General features: G+C 37.0%; 1 protein-coding gene across 27 annotated transcripts in view; it reads left to right on the top strand.

The window, feature by feature from the left end:
• SLC16A9 (solute carrier family 16 member 9) overlaps positions 1-14,469 on the top strand; it is a 41,816-nt gene extending 27,347 nt beyond the window's left edge. For all 27 annotated transcript variants that reach the window (XM_043550266.1, XM_037904373.2, XM_037904375.2 and 24 more), the window contains 4 exons: positions 8,724-8,867; positions 10,269-10,364; positions 12,473-13,381; positions 13,765-14,469. In XM_043550266.1, coding sequence (XP_043406201.1) covers positions 8,789-8,867; positions 10,269-10,364; positions 12,473-13,381; positions 13,765-13,943 — 1,263 coding nt within the window. In that variant the 5' untranslated portion in view covers positions 8,724-8,788 and the 3' untranslated portion in view covers positions 13,944-14,469. The remainder of the gene's footprint in view (positions 1-8,723; positions 8,868-10,268; positions 10,365-12,472; positions 13,382-13,764) is intronic.
• The last annotated feature ends 212 nt before the right edge of the window (positions 14,470-14,681 follow it).

Raw genomic sequence — 14,681 nt, 5'->3', positions numbered from 1 at the left:
GGGAATCAAGTAGCACTTTGGGTTTGGGTAGCACCCTCTTTATTGAGGTGCATTTCACATTAGCCTGGTTTCCCACTTGTGCCATTTCAACTATAATCCTGGCAACATCATTATGGCAATGTCTCATGTCAGTATTGTGAAAATAAGGGAGTCTTTCTTTTTGTGGCATCATTGCATAGCTTAGTCATAACCTCCCTTATCATGCTCAGCTTAGAAACTGTGGACAAGCCAAGAAAAGGGTTTATAAAATCTTCTATATTTAAACATGACACTCAAACTTTACAATAAAGCTATTGTTAATTCTGTGCATATTTATTTTTATAGCTGATCCAAAGAAGACTTAAATGCAGAAGGAAATTACTCTTGGTTTTTTAATTCAGTTGACTGACAGGGAGATTAATATATTAATCTCAGTAAGGGGTGGTGAAGTGGGTGGGGGCGGGGTGGAGGAATGTCATGTTTTGCCCAGTTCTAGCAATTTAGGGTATTGTGAATGTCTGTTTAAAAAGTGAGAATTTTAATTATGTTCCTGAACTCCTCCCCTCCTCTTTTAAAGAAAACACTTTTTTAAATTTAAATCACTTGGTATACAAACCAAAATTAAATCAGAACCGTGCAATATTCTAAAAAACCCATCTCACTCCTCCCCCAAAACAAACAAAAAACATCCCCACCCAATAGCCAAGCCTGTGCAATGTTGCATCGTAGCATTTTATAGATGACCTCACAGCATTCTGCAGCGCAAGAGACAACTAGAATACATCTATTATTTTTATTTATTTATTTATATTTAAATGTGGAAGAGGAATAAGGAGACTATAAAGTTGCTTTAAAAACAAATAAAAATTAAATCAAGGTAAATTTATGTGTGGAATGCTCTTGGTGGTTTGAGGTATAAAGTACATAACTTTACCATTATGTTAGATTTCACATCATATTTTTTTACAACTTTTGTTTTGTAAAACACCTTTCAATGAGTACAGATTTAAGGCCAAATATTGCATGCATACAGCTCCAACTGTAGTCCGTGGAAGCTACAAATGGAGATCTGAGAACAGAACTTGGCTCAAAGTTTTGTCATTTTAAGATTAACAGATTCTTTTCAAATAGGTTTTGAATGAAAAGTCTATTGGCCACAAGTAGGCTGCTTTCCAGTGTGTGAAAGGGATTCTGGGACCGATTGTGCTTCCCAAGCGGAAGTATTTGGAAGTGTTCTTTCAAAGCTGTAGAGACCTGTTAGTTCCAGAGAAACATCTTAATATGCAAATGTCTCACTAGAAATAAAAATGGCTTAATTTTTGCATAAGTTGGCTAGATCCTATGCTGGCATTGCATCCTCATTAAACAGGTTCAAGCCAGTATTAATTACAATGGTGGGTCAGATTAATGAAGATAGTAATGAAAGAGGATTTTTTTTTTCCTATTCTTTCTCATATCATTTCTGCCAGGGTGGATTTGATTTAAATCATGATTAAATCAGTAGTCAGGAAGACTCAATTTAAGCATGGATTTCTACATAAAAGTGCGTTCTTGTTGGTTGTTATAACCTTAATACATATTCTTCACAATTCCAAGATAGATGTAGATTTCATTTTTAGAAGGTACACACTATATATTTTTAAAGTGATTTATTTTGAAAACTTTTCAGATTAATTTTACAGCTATATCAGAAAATGAATGACTGTTTGGTTATTTCATTTACCAAAGATAATTGAAGCAGATATTTATGAAGTCACTGGGAGGTGAACTACCTCCAATTCAACAGGTTAATCATTAATATTTAGAGGATTTTCTTGCCATGCTGTTTTAGGAGGAGAACATCACCAGACAGATATTTAAATTGTTTTATTTAACTAAAACAACATTATGTATTCTGGATATTTTTCTTCAACAGCAAACATAATATTTTAACAAAACAAGCATATGCATTTTTGGATTTAAACATTCAAGTTTTTTAAAACAGGTTTGTTTTTGTTAAAATTGTTTTTAAGTAAAATAGTTAAATGAAATATTTAAAAAAAAATAAAAAAATTCAATCGACTATGTCAGCCAGGTCAACATGAGAAACTTAAAATATTGGCTTCTGCAGCTAACACAGTAGTCTTCACCTTCATTTTCCTGTTTGTTCATAATCTGGAAAAGAAAAACAAGCTTTCCCGCTTTTTCAGGTCCCAAGTGATTTCTCAATTTTGGAATGAATTAGTCCAGAGGAAGAAAATATTCTTTCTACATCAGCAGAAGAAGCTACTGCTGTTTAAAAGTGAGCTTATCACTTCAACAGTCTCTGAATCCAATTGCTTAAGTGTCTTCCCCCAGTTTACTGGTCTGACTTTCTTTAAAACATCACCAGCAAACATATTTCTTGAATGGTTCACCCTTAGCTGTGAAGTTTATTCTAGCTGGCATTATGGAAGGATGGTTGCTGGATATCCATGTCATAGCCAGCTCCGCTTCTTCAGCAGTTAAGGTTTGACCCTGGTACCGAGTATTGAGAATATTTGCAAGAAAATGAGCTGGAGATAGTGCTTGTCTCATTTGGGTTTTTTTTAATGCTTGTAATTTAACTGTCATTGCATGTGTCTCCTTTTTAAGATCTCCCTCAGTTCCTTCCAAATTTCAACAGCATCAGCAATAAAACAGCTATTTCCCTGCATTTTGTTCAAGGCTACAGAAATAGGCTTCAGGGTACTCAGCATGTGTTCAACATGTCTCTTGTGAACTAATGCTGAGAACTTCGGCTGTGACAGTGCCATCTATTTTTTTCACGATTTTGTTCACAAACTGTCATCAGATTAGGCCAGTTCTTGATATAGTACTCAAAAGAGTCCACTACTGAGTTCCATCGCACATCTTTGTGGGAGAGTTAGCTTGGTTCCTCCCACTTTTTTCAGAGCAGCTGCTGCAAAGTGGTTGTTACGGAAGTATTTTGCAATTTCAAAACCAGTCTTTATTTCTGGAACACTGAAGTCTTTGGCTAAGAGATGCATCAAATGAGCACTGCAACTGTATATTGTTAGCTTGGGACTCTCTTCTAAATTTCTTCTCATCTTGGATAAATTTGCAGCACAGTCTGTGACCAAACTGCGTACTAGACATTTGATTTTTTTTTCAGTTTGTTATAGCTTTTGCTGCTGCTGCTTGTAAGTATTCTGCTGTGTGTGCATTTCCTGATGTATCAATTGTTTCTGTAAGGAAGACATTCCCTTCTTCTGTTGTCACACAAGCACATACAACAGGATCATTGTGGACATTGCTCCACCCATCAAGACTCAGGTTAACAATTTTACACTCTAGACCAAGGGTGGCTACCCTGTGCCTCCGGAGCCACATGCGGCTCTTCAGACGTTAATATGTGGCTCCTTGTATTGGCACCGACTCCGGGGCTGGAGCTACAGGCACCAACTTTCCAATGTGCCGGGGGGGCGCTCACTGCTCAACCCCTGGCTCTGCTTCAGGCCCTGCCCCCACTCACTCCTTCCCTAAGCCTGCTGTGCTCTTGCTCTTCCCCTTGCCCCTCGAGCCTCCTGCATGCCATGAAACAGCTGATCAGGAGGTGCAGGGAGGGAGGGAGGGGGAGGCGCTGATCGGCAGGGCTGCTGGTGGGTGGGAGGTGGTGGGGAGTTGCTGACATATTACTGTGGCTCTTTGGCAATGTACATTTGGTAAACTCTGGCTCCTTCTCAGGCTCAGGTTGGCCACCCCTGCTCTAGACCTTTTGCACGCTGCTCAATTTCTCTTTCATACACTTTATCTAGCAATTTGCCTGCGACATCTGCTCTGTTGGATGGACTGCATTCTGGTCTTAATGACTGAACTCTGTTAATGAAGTGTGGGTTCTCAATCATACGGAAAGGAGAGTTTGTTGCAGAAACAAACCAGGCAATTTTTTTCATTGATTACCTCTTTTTGTAATCTGCTGGTTCTTATCACAAATTTATCTATGGTTGTTTCTCGATGTTAGAGATATTTTTTTTTCTTTTTGCTACAGGTGATATACTGTGGCTATGTGACACACATGATGTGACTGAAACACTATCATTGGCAGATAACTCTGAAACTATAGAAAATGGTGGTGATCTTGAAGGTGGATAGTCTTCAGAATCCTGTATGTTGAGCATGGATTCTCCTAAACAAAATAAGTCAATGCAGTTATTTAATTATTATTACCATATTGCTCATTTAGTATTACTCATTGCATTCACTGACACTCAGTACTACTTTAAAGGTGAAATTGTGAAAGGAAGATCTGCCTATTTCAGCTTTTTTTTATCACAACTGCATCTAAAATGATAGTACCATAGAGTAACAACTATATTTTTTTTGCTCAAACATGAGAATTCAAGAATAGTCCAGAAGGAAGACAGGCAGTCCTTAAGAAGTATGAAATAAAAAGTTTACCAATCTGAAGACCCTGCATGTTCAGACATGTTCCTTTCATCATCTTCAACACCGCTTCCTCCTGAGAAGGAACACTTCTCATGATGTTGTTTCATTCGGGCAACCAGGCCTTGCATTTCTGTGTTGCACTGTTTGCATTTTGCATGCATGCCTGCCTTACTCACAGGTGAGGCACTTCATTAAAATATTCCCAAACTGGGTCTCTCTTACAGTCTGGTGCCATTATAGGTTTTCCCTTCTAGTGAGAATGGTATGTTAGATCTCAAATGAGTGAAGCCTACACTAAGAAAGACCTCAAGACTTCTGGAATATGCTGCTCAAACAGTTTCACTCTTGATTCTACTGCCTGTCCCTCCCTTCTCACATTTATCTCCAGATTTCGTCTCTTTGTCCAGATCTATTCCGCCCCCTCTATTCACTGAACTCTTTGAAACTTTGCACTCTTAGAGAGAGGTAAGGGATTGACTGTGTACACAAATTTGCAGAGGGACCATAGGATTGAGGTCTGTTATTTCTGACCTCTATATATTTATTTAAAAACATTTTTGCTGTTAACAAGCATGTTATCTCTGGAGACACAAATCCACAGTTTGAGAACTGCAAAACTAAGCATCTCTTGTGGTATCTTCTAGACTGAGCACCGAGTCCCATTGGGTAGATAGAAAGATTAACATATGTAATCTATACAGAAGCCCCTGGAACCCCATAAGATTAGGTCCCTAATCCATGAACTATTAGAATTCATTTACAAAACTTTTCTTAAACATTACATGAATATAGTGTCTCATACTATAGAATTAGAATTTATAATCCCTATTCCATGATGAGACATTATAGCTCAAAGATATATCTTTATCTTTAGATAGGTTTTTTCCTCAAAAAGCATTTTATAAAGAAAAATCCTATTTAAATTTAAAAAATCAATTTGTTTTTAAATCATTGATTTAAAATCATCATAAACAAAAAATAGCAAGTTGAGAAAGTGAAGAGAGGGAGATGTTAGTACTGATAGTCTTTGCAAGGCAGATGCTTCAGTCGATGGGTCCCTAGACCATTATTCTTCTACACAGGAAGCAGGGCTTCACCCTGCCTTGCAGACTATGTCTGCAGTCGTCAAAAGATCTAAGTAGTAGTGTCTTGTGAAGGTGGAGTTTGATGGCCACATGGCTGCATTGCAGATCTCTGATGTGGCTTTTTGCCTTACAGTTAATTATAGGTGATTTAAGGTCCTTAATTTGGATGGAAAGAAATAAAAAGTGAGGAACATTTTCTTATTTGTGTGTGAGGCAGATATTTATAAATCTTTTGACATCAAACTTATGCCAAAGATTGTCTTGCAGATGTTTAGCAAATGTGAGGAAATAATTACTTCTTAAGAGCCATGGAGAGATTATTTTACTGAAGGAATGAGTTTGTCTGAGATTTATTTTATCTTGGTGAAGGTCGCTGTGTGATTCTTCCATGGAGAGTACTGTTATCTCTGAAACTCTCTTGTCAAAGATAATGGCTACCAGAAATCATATTTTTATTAACAAAAAGTAGCTATCTTATGTACAAGGCTTTAAAAATAGGAAAGGAAGAAGCCAATAAAAAACAAATTGAAATCCAATTCCAGAAAGATGGATAATCTAGGAGATTGACCAGTTTAACTGCTCTCTGAAATGTGAGAATTTGGGGATGTGAAGTATTAAAAAATTCAGCATCTAAATTTAGAACACTCCTGAAAAATGGACCTTTAAGAAATAGGCTCCTAAACCTAGGGCCACAGTATCTTGCAGACACTGTAGATTATTTGACATGTTTGTATCTTCAGGCTTCACTTTCTTTTCCTGTACTGGGAAGTTTTGTAAAAAGGATGTCTTGGAATTTGGAGAGTCCCTTCATAAAAAGAGGAGGAAGGAAAAGGAAGCGCTGTTTATCTTGTTCACAGGATACTGACCAAGAAATAGAGAATGAAAAAGAGTGCAGATTCTTCTGCTCAATGGAATTGTTATCCCTGCCTAATGTTTTTAGTGTAGCAGAACTTCTTATGTAACACACAGACATCCTGTGTGTTTTGTTTTTTAAATCTTGAGGTTTTAAGAAACATATCAATTTTAATTTGCCAGTCTAGTAATTAATTTCAAGAATCAGCAACAACCTAACACTTCAAGCACTTGCCCTCACTAATTGCGCTACAGAACTTTCATCCTCACATCCTTGTTGCTGTTCCCCTTGACAAGCAGCAAGGTTAAACTTCTCACTAGCTTCCTTACCTCTTCTAAAATCAAAATAACCAACCTCCACAATCAAGCTTCTTGTTTCCTCCTCTAACTCCTTCTCCCTTCTCCCTTGCCTGGATAGAGCCCTGATCTAACTACCTTGAAGAGTCCTAAAACTAACAACTTCTTTAGAAGCAAAAGCTCTGACCTGCTTTTCACTTGACCTATGGTTCTTTCCTGCTGCCATATCTGTTCTCCATCCCAGCCTCCATCACAAGCCTGCTTGTGCCTCTGCCAGTGCTGCTGCTAACCGTACCAAAAGCCTGGCTCACGTTCCCAGTTGCTTGTTCCCACCTGCACCAATTTCCAACTGCTGTTTACCTTCTTACCCCCCTTGCCTTAATGCCCCTCTTCTGGGAATTCCTCATGTTTCCCCTTAACATAAGCATGACCAGCTTGACAAATGTCATCTAGTACAGTAGTAATCTACCAGACTGCCATCTTCTATATAGTACTTTTGGAGAATTACAATTGGATATGGACCTGATCAAAATATCCTTTAACTATGAAGTTTGATCTTCTCAAATGGCCACTGGCTCTAAAACTTGCCAGTCTGAAAACCTGGTTCTGAAGACTTCCAAACTTAGGAATTTCAGATATGAGTTTGAATTTTGCAGCTCAAGGCCACTGCTAGTTACTAGTATTATTATTACTCGGTAAGCTTATGATCACACATGCAGGTTCTTTTTATTGCTTTTAATATGTTTTCTCTATAATGCTTTCACCTTAAAAATAAATGTGCTCACTTAGAAAGAGCCGTGTGGTAACTTACAACTGTGGGCAATTAACCTTTTGTAGCCTCTGATGAGAAAGCAAAGCACAGTCTGGCTTGCTGGTGCACTCTGTTCAGCAGGGAGCTGTGCAGCCTGGATAAACCCTAGTCAGAGAGAGATGTGTGTCTCTCTACCCAAGAAAGGTGACAGCAGAGAAACCAGGAGCCTACAGTGGTTGCCCTTGCTGGGCCATAGAAGGGAAAGGCCAGTGCAATTTCCCTGAACTATGCAAGTCCCTGACTCTCATTTAAAAAAAAAAAAAAGAAAAAAGAAAAAAAGCTCTATGCTGTAGCCTCCTCTTCTATGGGAAAGCTGAGGGAGATGTGTGGGGAAAAGGAGGCTTATTTAGTGGGACTTAGAGGTATATGGTGATGCCGCTAGGAATTATTTCAGATACTTGCATATGCCTCTGTTTTGCATTTTGCATTTCCCTGCCTGTAACAGACAGCAGCTTTCTCATGTATCTGACTTTTAACTCCCTCTACTTTAATGTTCTACTTACTATATTATTTTTGAAATTAATGAAAAAAGAGCTCCTTTATGCTTTATGATCCCTGTTCTAGACTAATTCAGCTACAACGCCCCACAGCTGTGGTCTGCACTAAATCCCTTATGTTATGCCGGTTTTAAAATAAACATCAGAAAAGCTGTTTACAACCATCTCTTATCAAAATAGTCTATTTGTAGTCAGCCTTTCATTTCCTGAAAGGTTTGCGGGAAAGGTAATATACAGTAGGTGTTTTCTTAGTGGAAGCACCAGGTGGCACTGTTGCCATGAATGTAAGGAAAAATTAATAATCGAGAGACATGGTGAGATAATATCTTTTACTGGAACAACTTCTGTTGGTGAAAGAGACAAGCCCTTCAGGACCCGAAGAAGAGCTGTGTAGCTCGAAAGCTTGTCTCTGTTATCCTGGGACCAACATAACTACAACAACACTGCAAAAAAACAAAAAAAAAACCCAGCTTGATGTTTTTAAATGTTGTTCTATGTTTTATGATTGTAGCACCAGGCTTTTCTAAAATATCATTAAAGATATAAAATAGAATGTTCCTATTTTCCCGGTATCATTCAGTACCGTTTGAGTGAAACTTGTCAAGAATGTATAATACAGGCAAATGCAATGTGACATTGTAGACTTATGATGTATTGAAGACTATAATACCATTGGGATCTTGAACAATTTTAAAGAACTACACCAAATATATTACTGGAAAAAAACCTTTGAGTTTTTTTACTGGAACTGATATTTAAAAGCTATTTTCTTATCTTCCCTCCCCTTCCCTGTAGGTCCTGTCTGTAGTGCATGTGTGTCTTATTTTGGAGCAAGACCTGTGACAATCTTCAGTGGTTTTATGGTGGCTGGGGGCCTGATGATGAGCAGTTTTGCACCAAATATATATTTTCTGTTTTTTTCATATGGAATTATTGTTGGTAAGAAATTTCACTGTTGTTCATATTGAGACTAATCATTCAGAAACTAAATGTTGAATTTGTATAAAGGCTGTTATTTTCAGAATAACGACCAAATTCTGTAAATGCTTACTCGTGCGAGCAGTTCATACTTTAGGGCTATGTGTGGGCACAGGGGTCTGCTGCACATTTGCAGCTGCAGGATTGGGGCTTTACTTATCAAGGAATAGAGAACTGTTTATTTTAAGAATTAATGGATTATGTTACAATACTGCCAAATACAAGGAGCATGAAGGCTTTTGAGGACTCCTCAGAAGATTAGTCTCAAAACTAACATGTTATTGCCTTTCCTTGATATTGCTGATTAGTAGTGGAAGAAGGCTCATATTGTGTATTAACCTACTTTCTTCAAGTTTTCTCCCATAGCTCTGAAGTTGTAAATTTGTAAGAATAAAAGCTTACAAGGAATCATGTAGTAGAGGAATAGCTGTTTATTAATTTTAGTTAACAAACCAGAAATCATTAGGAAATAAGTGAATAGTTACCTTACGTTTTCTTCATGTAACTGAATTGAAGTTACAGTGTTACATGAAATTGCAGTATTCCAACTAGCTAGCAACCAGCCACTCTGCTTGAAATAGTCCAATGCAGAGTAAAACAAAGGAAGGAAGCATTCCTATTTGATAATGGTTGGATTAGTATTCTAATCTTAAACTACCTGGCACACAATTAGCCATCCCAGTAATTCGGAAAATCTGTCATTACAGCTGTTTGGATGGAAGTCAATGAAGCAGTAGTCATTGGTAGACTCTGTGATTCATATGGAAAACAGGAAGATTAATACTGACGTTTCACATTAAGGTTCCTTTTAGTGTAATAGTCTTGAAAAATGACTTTATCGTTTAAAAAATGGCAGGAGTAGCTTTAGACAGTCTGGCTATGTATGTTCAAAATTAAGGTAGTTGTGATATAGACTAAGAAAACATACAAAGAGCATTATTGGTCTTTGCAATTAGTTGGATCTGGAGGTACAGGCCAAACAAACTTATGCTATGTGATTAAAAAGTATTGCTTGTGCTTTGAAAATAAGTCTTTACAATTCAGAAGTCTGGTGGTGGTTTGTTTTTTGTTTCTGTTTTTAAATCTGGATAGAAAGATACATTTTTATAAATGTGAATTTATCTGATGTAAAGAAAAACAAACAAAGATAACTTGAGGGAAACAAGAATGTAGACCTAAGATTGTATTTATAGGTTGATCTTTCACATCCAATCTTTAATTATATTCATTAATGATACTGCTCTACATGTTTTAATTGAATGTTGTCAAGTATTAGCTAGTTTTTGAATTTTCTAAAAGGTAAACTATGTATAAAATTATACAGGATACCTTATGCTTTGATAAACTTCCTATATTTGTTAGGGCTTGGCTGTGGCTTATTATATACAGCAACAGTAACCATCACCTGTCAGTATTTTGATAAACGCAGAGGCCTTGCACTTGGTTTGATTTCAACAGGTATGTTTTTAAAATATAATTTATAAACTAGAGATTTGTAGTATGTCCTATACTGCTTACTGCTGATATTAGTGACTAATGAAGAATCAGAAAGGATTAGTCAAAAATATCTTTAACAAAGCCAAAATGTGGTCAATAAGAACATCACAAAATCAAAAGATTTATATTTATAATTGGTTTCAGAGTAGCAGCCGTGTTAGTTTGTATTCGCAAAAAGAAAAGGAGTACTAGTGGCACCTTAGAGACTAACCAATTTATTTGAGCATAAGCTTTCGTGAGCTACAGCTCACTTCATCGGATGCATTCAGTGGAAAATACAGCGAGGACCTCTTGAGACAGTTTGGCTCAGTCTCCAGCATAGCGCTGTCCCATTCATCCTCTGGACACCTGGAATTGTCCGTGGCCCTTACAGAGAAGGGGTTGTAGACTGAATAGGCCAGCATGGGAGTGGGTAGAGCAGGGCGTAGTTGAGAGTGCGCATTGTTCCACCTCTGGCCCTGTGGGCTTTTTCTCTGAGCCCCCTTCTGGAGCAGTTTTGACCAGATGTGGAGTCTTGCTGCATAGTGTCTAAATACTGTCCCACACCAGTGTCTTACTGTGGCAGGGCATGATCTGATCCATACTATTTAATTTTGTCAAAGTTGTGGTTGTTTTTGGTGGTCATGCCATGTGTGGAAGACAGAATAATTCTGTGGATTTTTTTTGTCTAAATTTTCCCCAATGTAGTACAATAAAAATTGTTCATATTTATGTCATAACTCTGTAGAATTTTTTTAAAAAATCAACCCCCAAAATTAGTAGACTTTCTCCACCATATTATAACAAATTTATATGACAAGTTCCCATTGATTTTATTCAGACAACCAGATTCAACACTGTATAAGTAGCTGGAACTCCATTGACAGTAGTGAAGCTACATTCACTTAAACCAAGGGCTGAATTTGGCTTGACGATTTGGTGTAAAATAGTTATTCTGATTACTTTGGTAAGGCTGTATAAAATGATTGCTTAGCAATTATTTGTGAATGTTGCCTCTGAATATTCACGCTTGTGGAATGCACCACAGGTCACGCTGAGCTATAGAACACCTTTGGTTGCAGCCTCTTGTTCCTTCTGCAAAACCACAGAGGAAAAATTCTGAGGAAGGTGGGCACCTGGTGTGCTTATGCTGAGTTCTTATTCATTATTTAAAAACACTGTATTTCAAGTTGACACCCTTTTAGTCATTCATTTCATACTTTATTCATATTGGTATTTTAACTCGTATTAATCCTTGTCGACATGATTACTCCCAATATGTTGTTTCCAGATATATTGAAGTGGCAAGGGTTTTCATTCACGACAAGCATATATTCAAAAAAAGAAAATTTAACTTCAAAAGGCACAACTCCCTGGATTTATACTGTGAAATCCCCAGCAAGCCAGACTGCCTAAACAGGCTTTGTCTCTGATGGCTGTGATCAGTGTATTGCCCACAATACAAGTTATCACACAGTTCCTTCTAAGCAAGCACATTTTCTTAAGGTAAAAGCATTACAGAGAAGACTTTTTAAAACAAGAAAAGAAACCTACATCCATGATAAAGTTTACCAGAGGTCACCCTCAACTCCAGCCTAGGGCTCTGGTAGGTTTTATTCCCTCAAAACCCATAACTGGGTTTTCTCCATGGTTACAGGTTCATATTTGTCTTAAATCCGTAACTATCACAATGGCTGTGCAGAGCAGCCACTTCTTTATAGAGCTCATGGCATTCTGTAACAGGTAATCAGCAGACAAAGACTCTCTTCATGGTAATTTATTTGCATAATGGGAATTGGGTAATTTTCATTAACCTCTTCCTAGGGATTCCCCAGGAAATCCACTTAGCACTTATTTGTCCTAAAAGTCCAAACTTGTCTGACACCTTTTCAGTATATACTGCCCAGATTTTGTATCTTACATACAATCCCAACCCATGATAATACATACACTTAATATAATATGGCAATTTCCTTGAAAGACCATATCTGTCAGTTATATTTCACAGTATCTTTAATATTAAAGGTTGCTATTCGAGAACTGAGGTAACCTCATGAAATAACTTACACTGATCTTATTTCCTTTTCTAGGTTCAAGTGTTGGACTTTTTATATATGCAGCATTACAAAGAGAACTCATCGAGCTATATGGACTAGATGGATGTTTGCTAATAGTTGGCGCATTATCGCTAAATATACTAGCATGTGGCAGTCTAATGAGACCTTTGGAGTTATCTGATTCCCCTTTGCCAGAAAAGTCATGCCTAGAAAAAGTTGCAGATCAATACTTGATTTACCACGAGAAAGAAAATGTTGAAGAAAATACAAGCATCCTAGAAAAGGACTACAATGAAGAAAAATGTGTGAATATGTCCAGTCGTGAATGCAAACAGGATAGCATTTTAAATAAGAATGGATTAATATCAATACATGCAAAAGAGACAGACACTTATAAACAGAAAGTTGTAGAACAAACATACTTTTGCAAACAGCTTGCAAAGAAGAAGTGGCAACTGTATTTAAACTACTGGGAAGAAACATTGTTTCTTTTTAAAAACAAAGTATTCTCATCACTTTTTATTGCCATCTTATTTTTTGACATTGGTGGATTTCCTCCTTCGCTGCTTATGGAAGATGTAGCAAGAAGTTCAAACATTAGTGAAGAAGAATATGTTATGCCTCTTATCTCCATTCTAGGGATTATGACTGCAGTTGGTAAACTTGTTTTAGGAGTACTGGCAGATTTTAAATGGATTAATACTTTATACCTATATGTAATTACCTTAATAATGACTGGCGTGGCCTTGGTTGCAATTCCATTTGCGAAAAGTTACATTTTACTGGCAATACTTTCTGGAATTTTAGGTTTTCTCTCTGGAAATTGGTCAATTTTTCCATATGTAACCACAAAGACTGTGGGAATTGAGAAATTGGCACATGCATATGGGGTATTAATGTTCTTTGCTGGACTTGGAAATAGCCTTGGACCACCAATTGTTGGTAAGATATTGGGTTAAGTGATGTCAAATTCTAATTGTTATAGATTTTTTTTCAGTACCAAATTAAATACATTTACACTGAAGTCAGTTCTAATAAGTTATGATGATAGTAGAATGATGAAATTCAAATATTTAGAAAGTTACAACACATTTCTCTGCAGCTGACTAGACTAATGTAAGGGTAATATAAAGATGATGAAATATTACATGTTGTTGTGCTAAACAGTTTTTAGATTATATTTGTTTTGCATGTTTTATGGTTTAGTATATACTGTTTTTAATGTTACATTTTGTTGTGAATTCAAATATGATTCTCAATACATTTCTGCTGTGTTCAGTAATTGCATATCATTGATCTCACTTATTTTTTCTTTTTCTTTCCAGGTTGGTTTTATGACTGGACACAGACATATGACATTGCATTCTGGTTTAGTGGACTTTGTGTTCTGCTGGGTGGACTTCTTCTGTTGGTGGCAGCTCTGCCATGCTGGGACAACTGTAATAATCAGAGTGCAAAGCCACCTCCAAATATTTACTCCTACACAGTTGCATCTAGTGTTTAAATGGCAGCTGGAAAACACTTCAATGCCTTTTTATAGCATGTACTATATAGCAAAATATTTTAGTAATTTTTCCACTTTTGAAATACAAAAATCCTTTTACAAATAGAAAAAAATCCAATGATACTTGATATTTGGAATAAATTAAGCCTTTTTTTTTTTTAATGGAGAAGGATGGCACTAATGTCTCCCTTCAGAGGTTTCCAATAGCTGTACAACAAGAGTCTGGGCGGGGGTGGGGGGAACAAACCTTATCACCTAGACTGCAATACGTTGGTGAGGTGCTTATATCATGGTAAGGTCAATGTTTCCTTTTTTAAGGTTCCCCGCTTTATTGTAAAATGCTAATGAGGAACAACTTCTATTGCATAACTGAAGTGAACATTATGGTAAAATTTAACATTCTGCATACCACTGCAAACTAAGATGCTATGCTACAAATATTTTGCTGCACGCTTTTTGAAATTTGTTTAAAAACTGTTGAACCAAAATCTTTCAAACCAAGGAATAAATATGATTGTTGAAACCACCTTAAACTCTGACACAGTTATGCAAACTCCTCATCCTACATTGGATTGGAGCTGTGGCATCTCACCTCCAAGGACATGTTCCTAGGTACTTTCACTTATTCTATTCTATTAATTGAGTCTGGCTTTTCCAGGCCCTGTGCACTGGAATCAGTTTCACCACCTTTCTGCAACCCAAATTCCCATTGAAGTTGCTGCATGGTTTTAAAATTCC

This window comes from Chelonia mydas, chromosome 7, assembly GCF_015237465.2.
Source record: "Chelonia mydas isolate rCheMyd1 chromosome 7, rCheMyd1.pri.v2, whole genome shotgun sequence".
Taxonomy (NCBI): domain Eukaryota; kingdom Metazoa; phylum Chordata; order Testudines; family Cheloniidae; genus Chelonia; species Chelonia mydas.
This window is presented reverse-complemented; position numbering and strand designations above follow the sequence as displayed.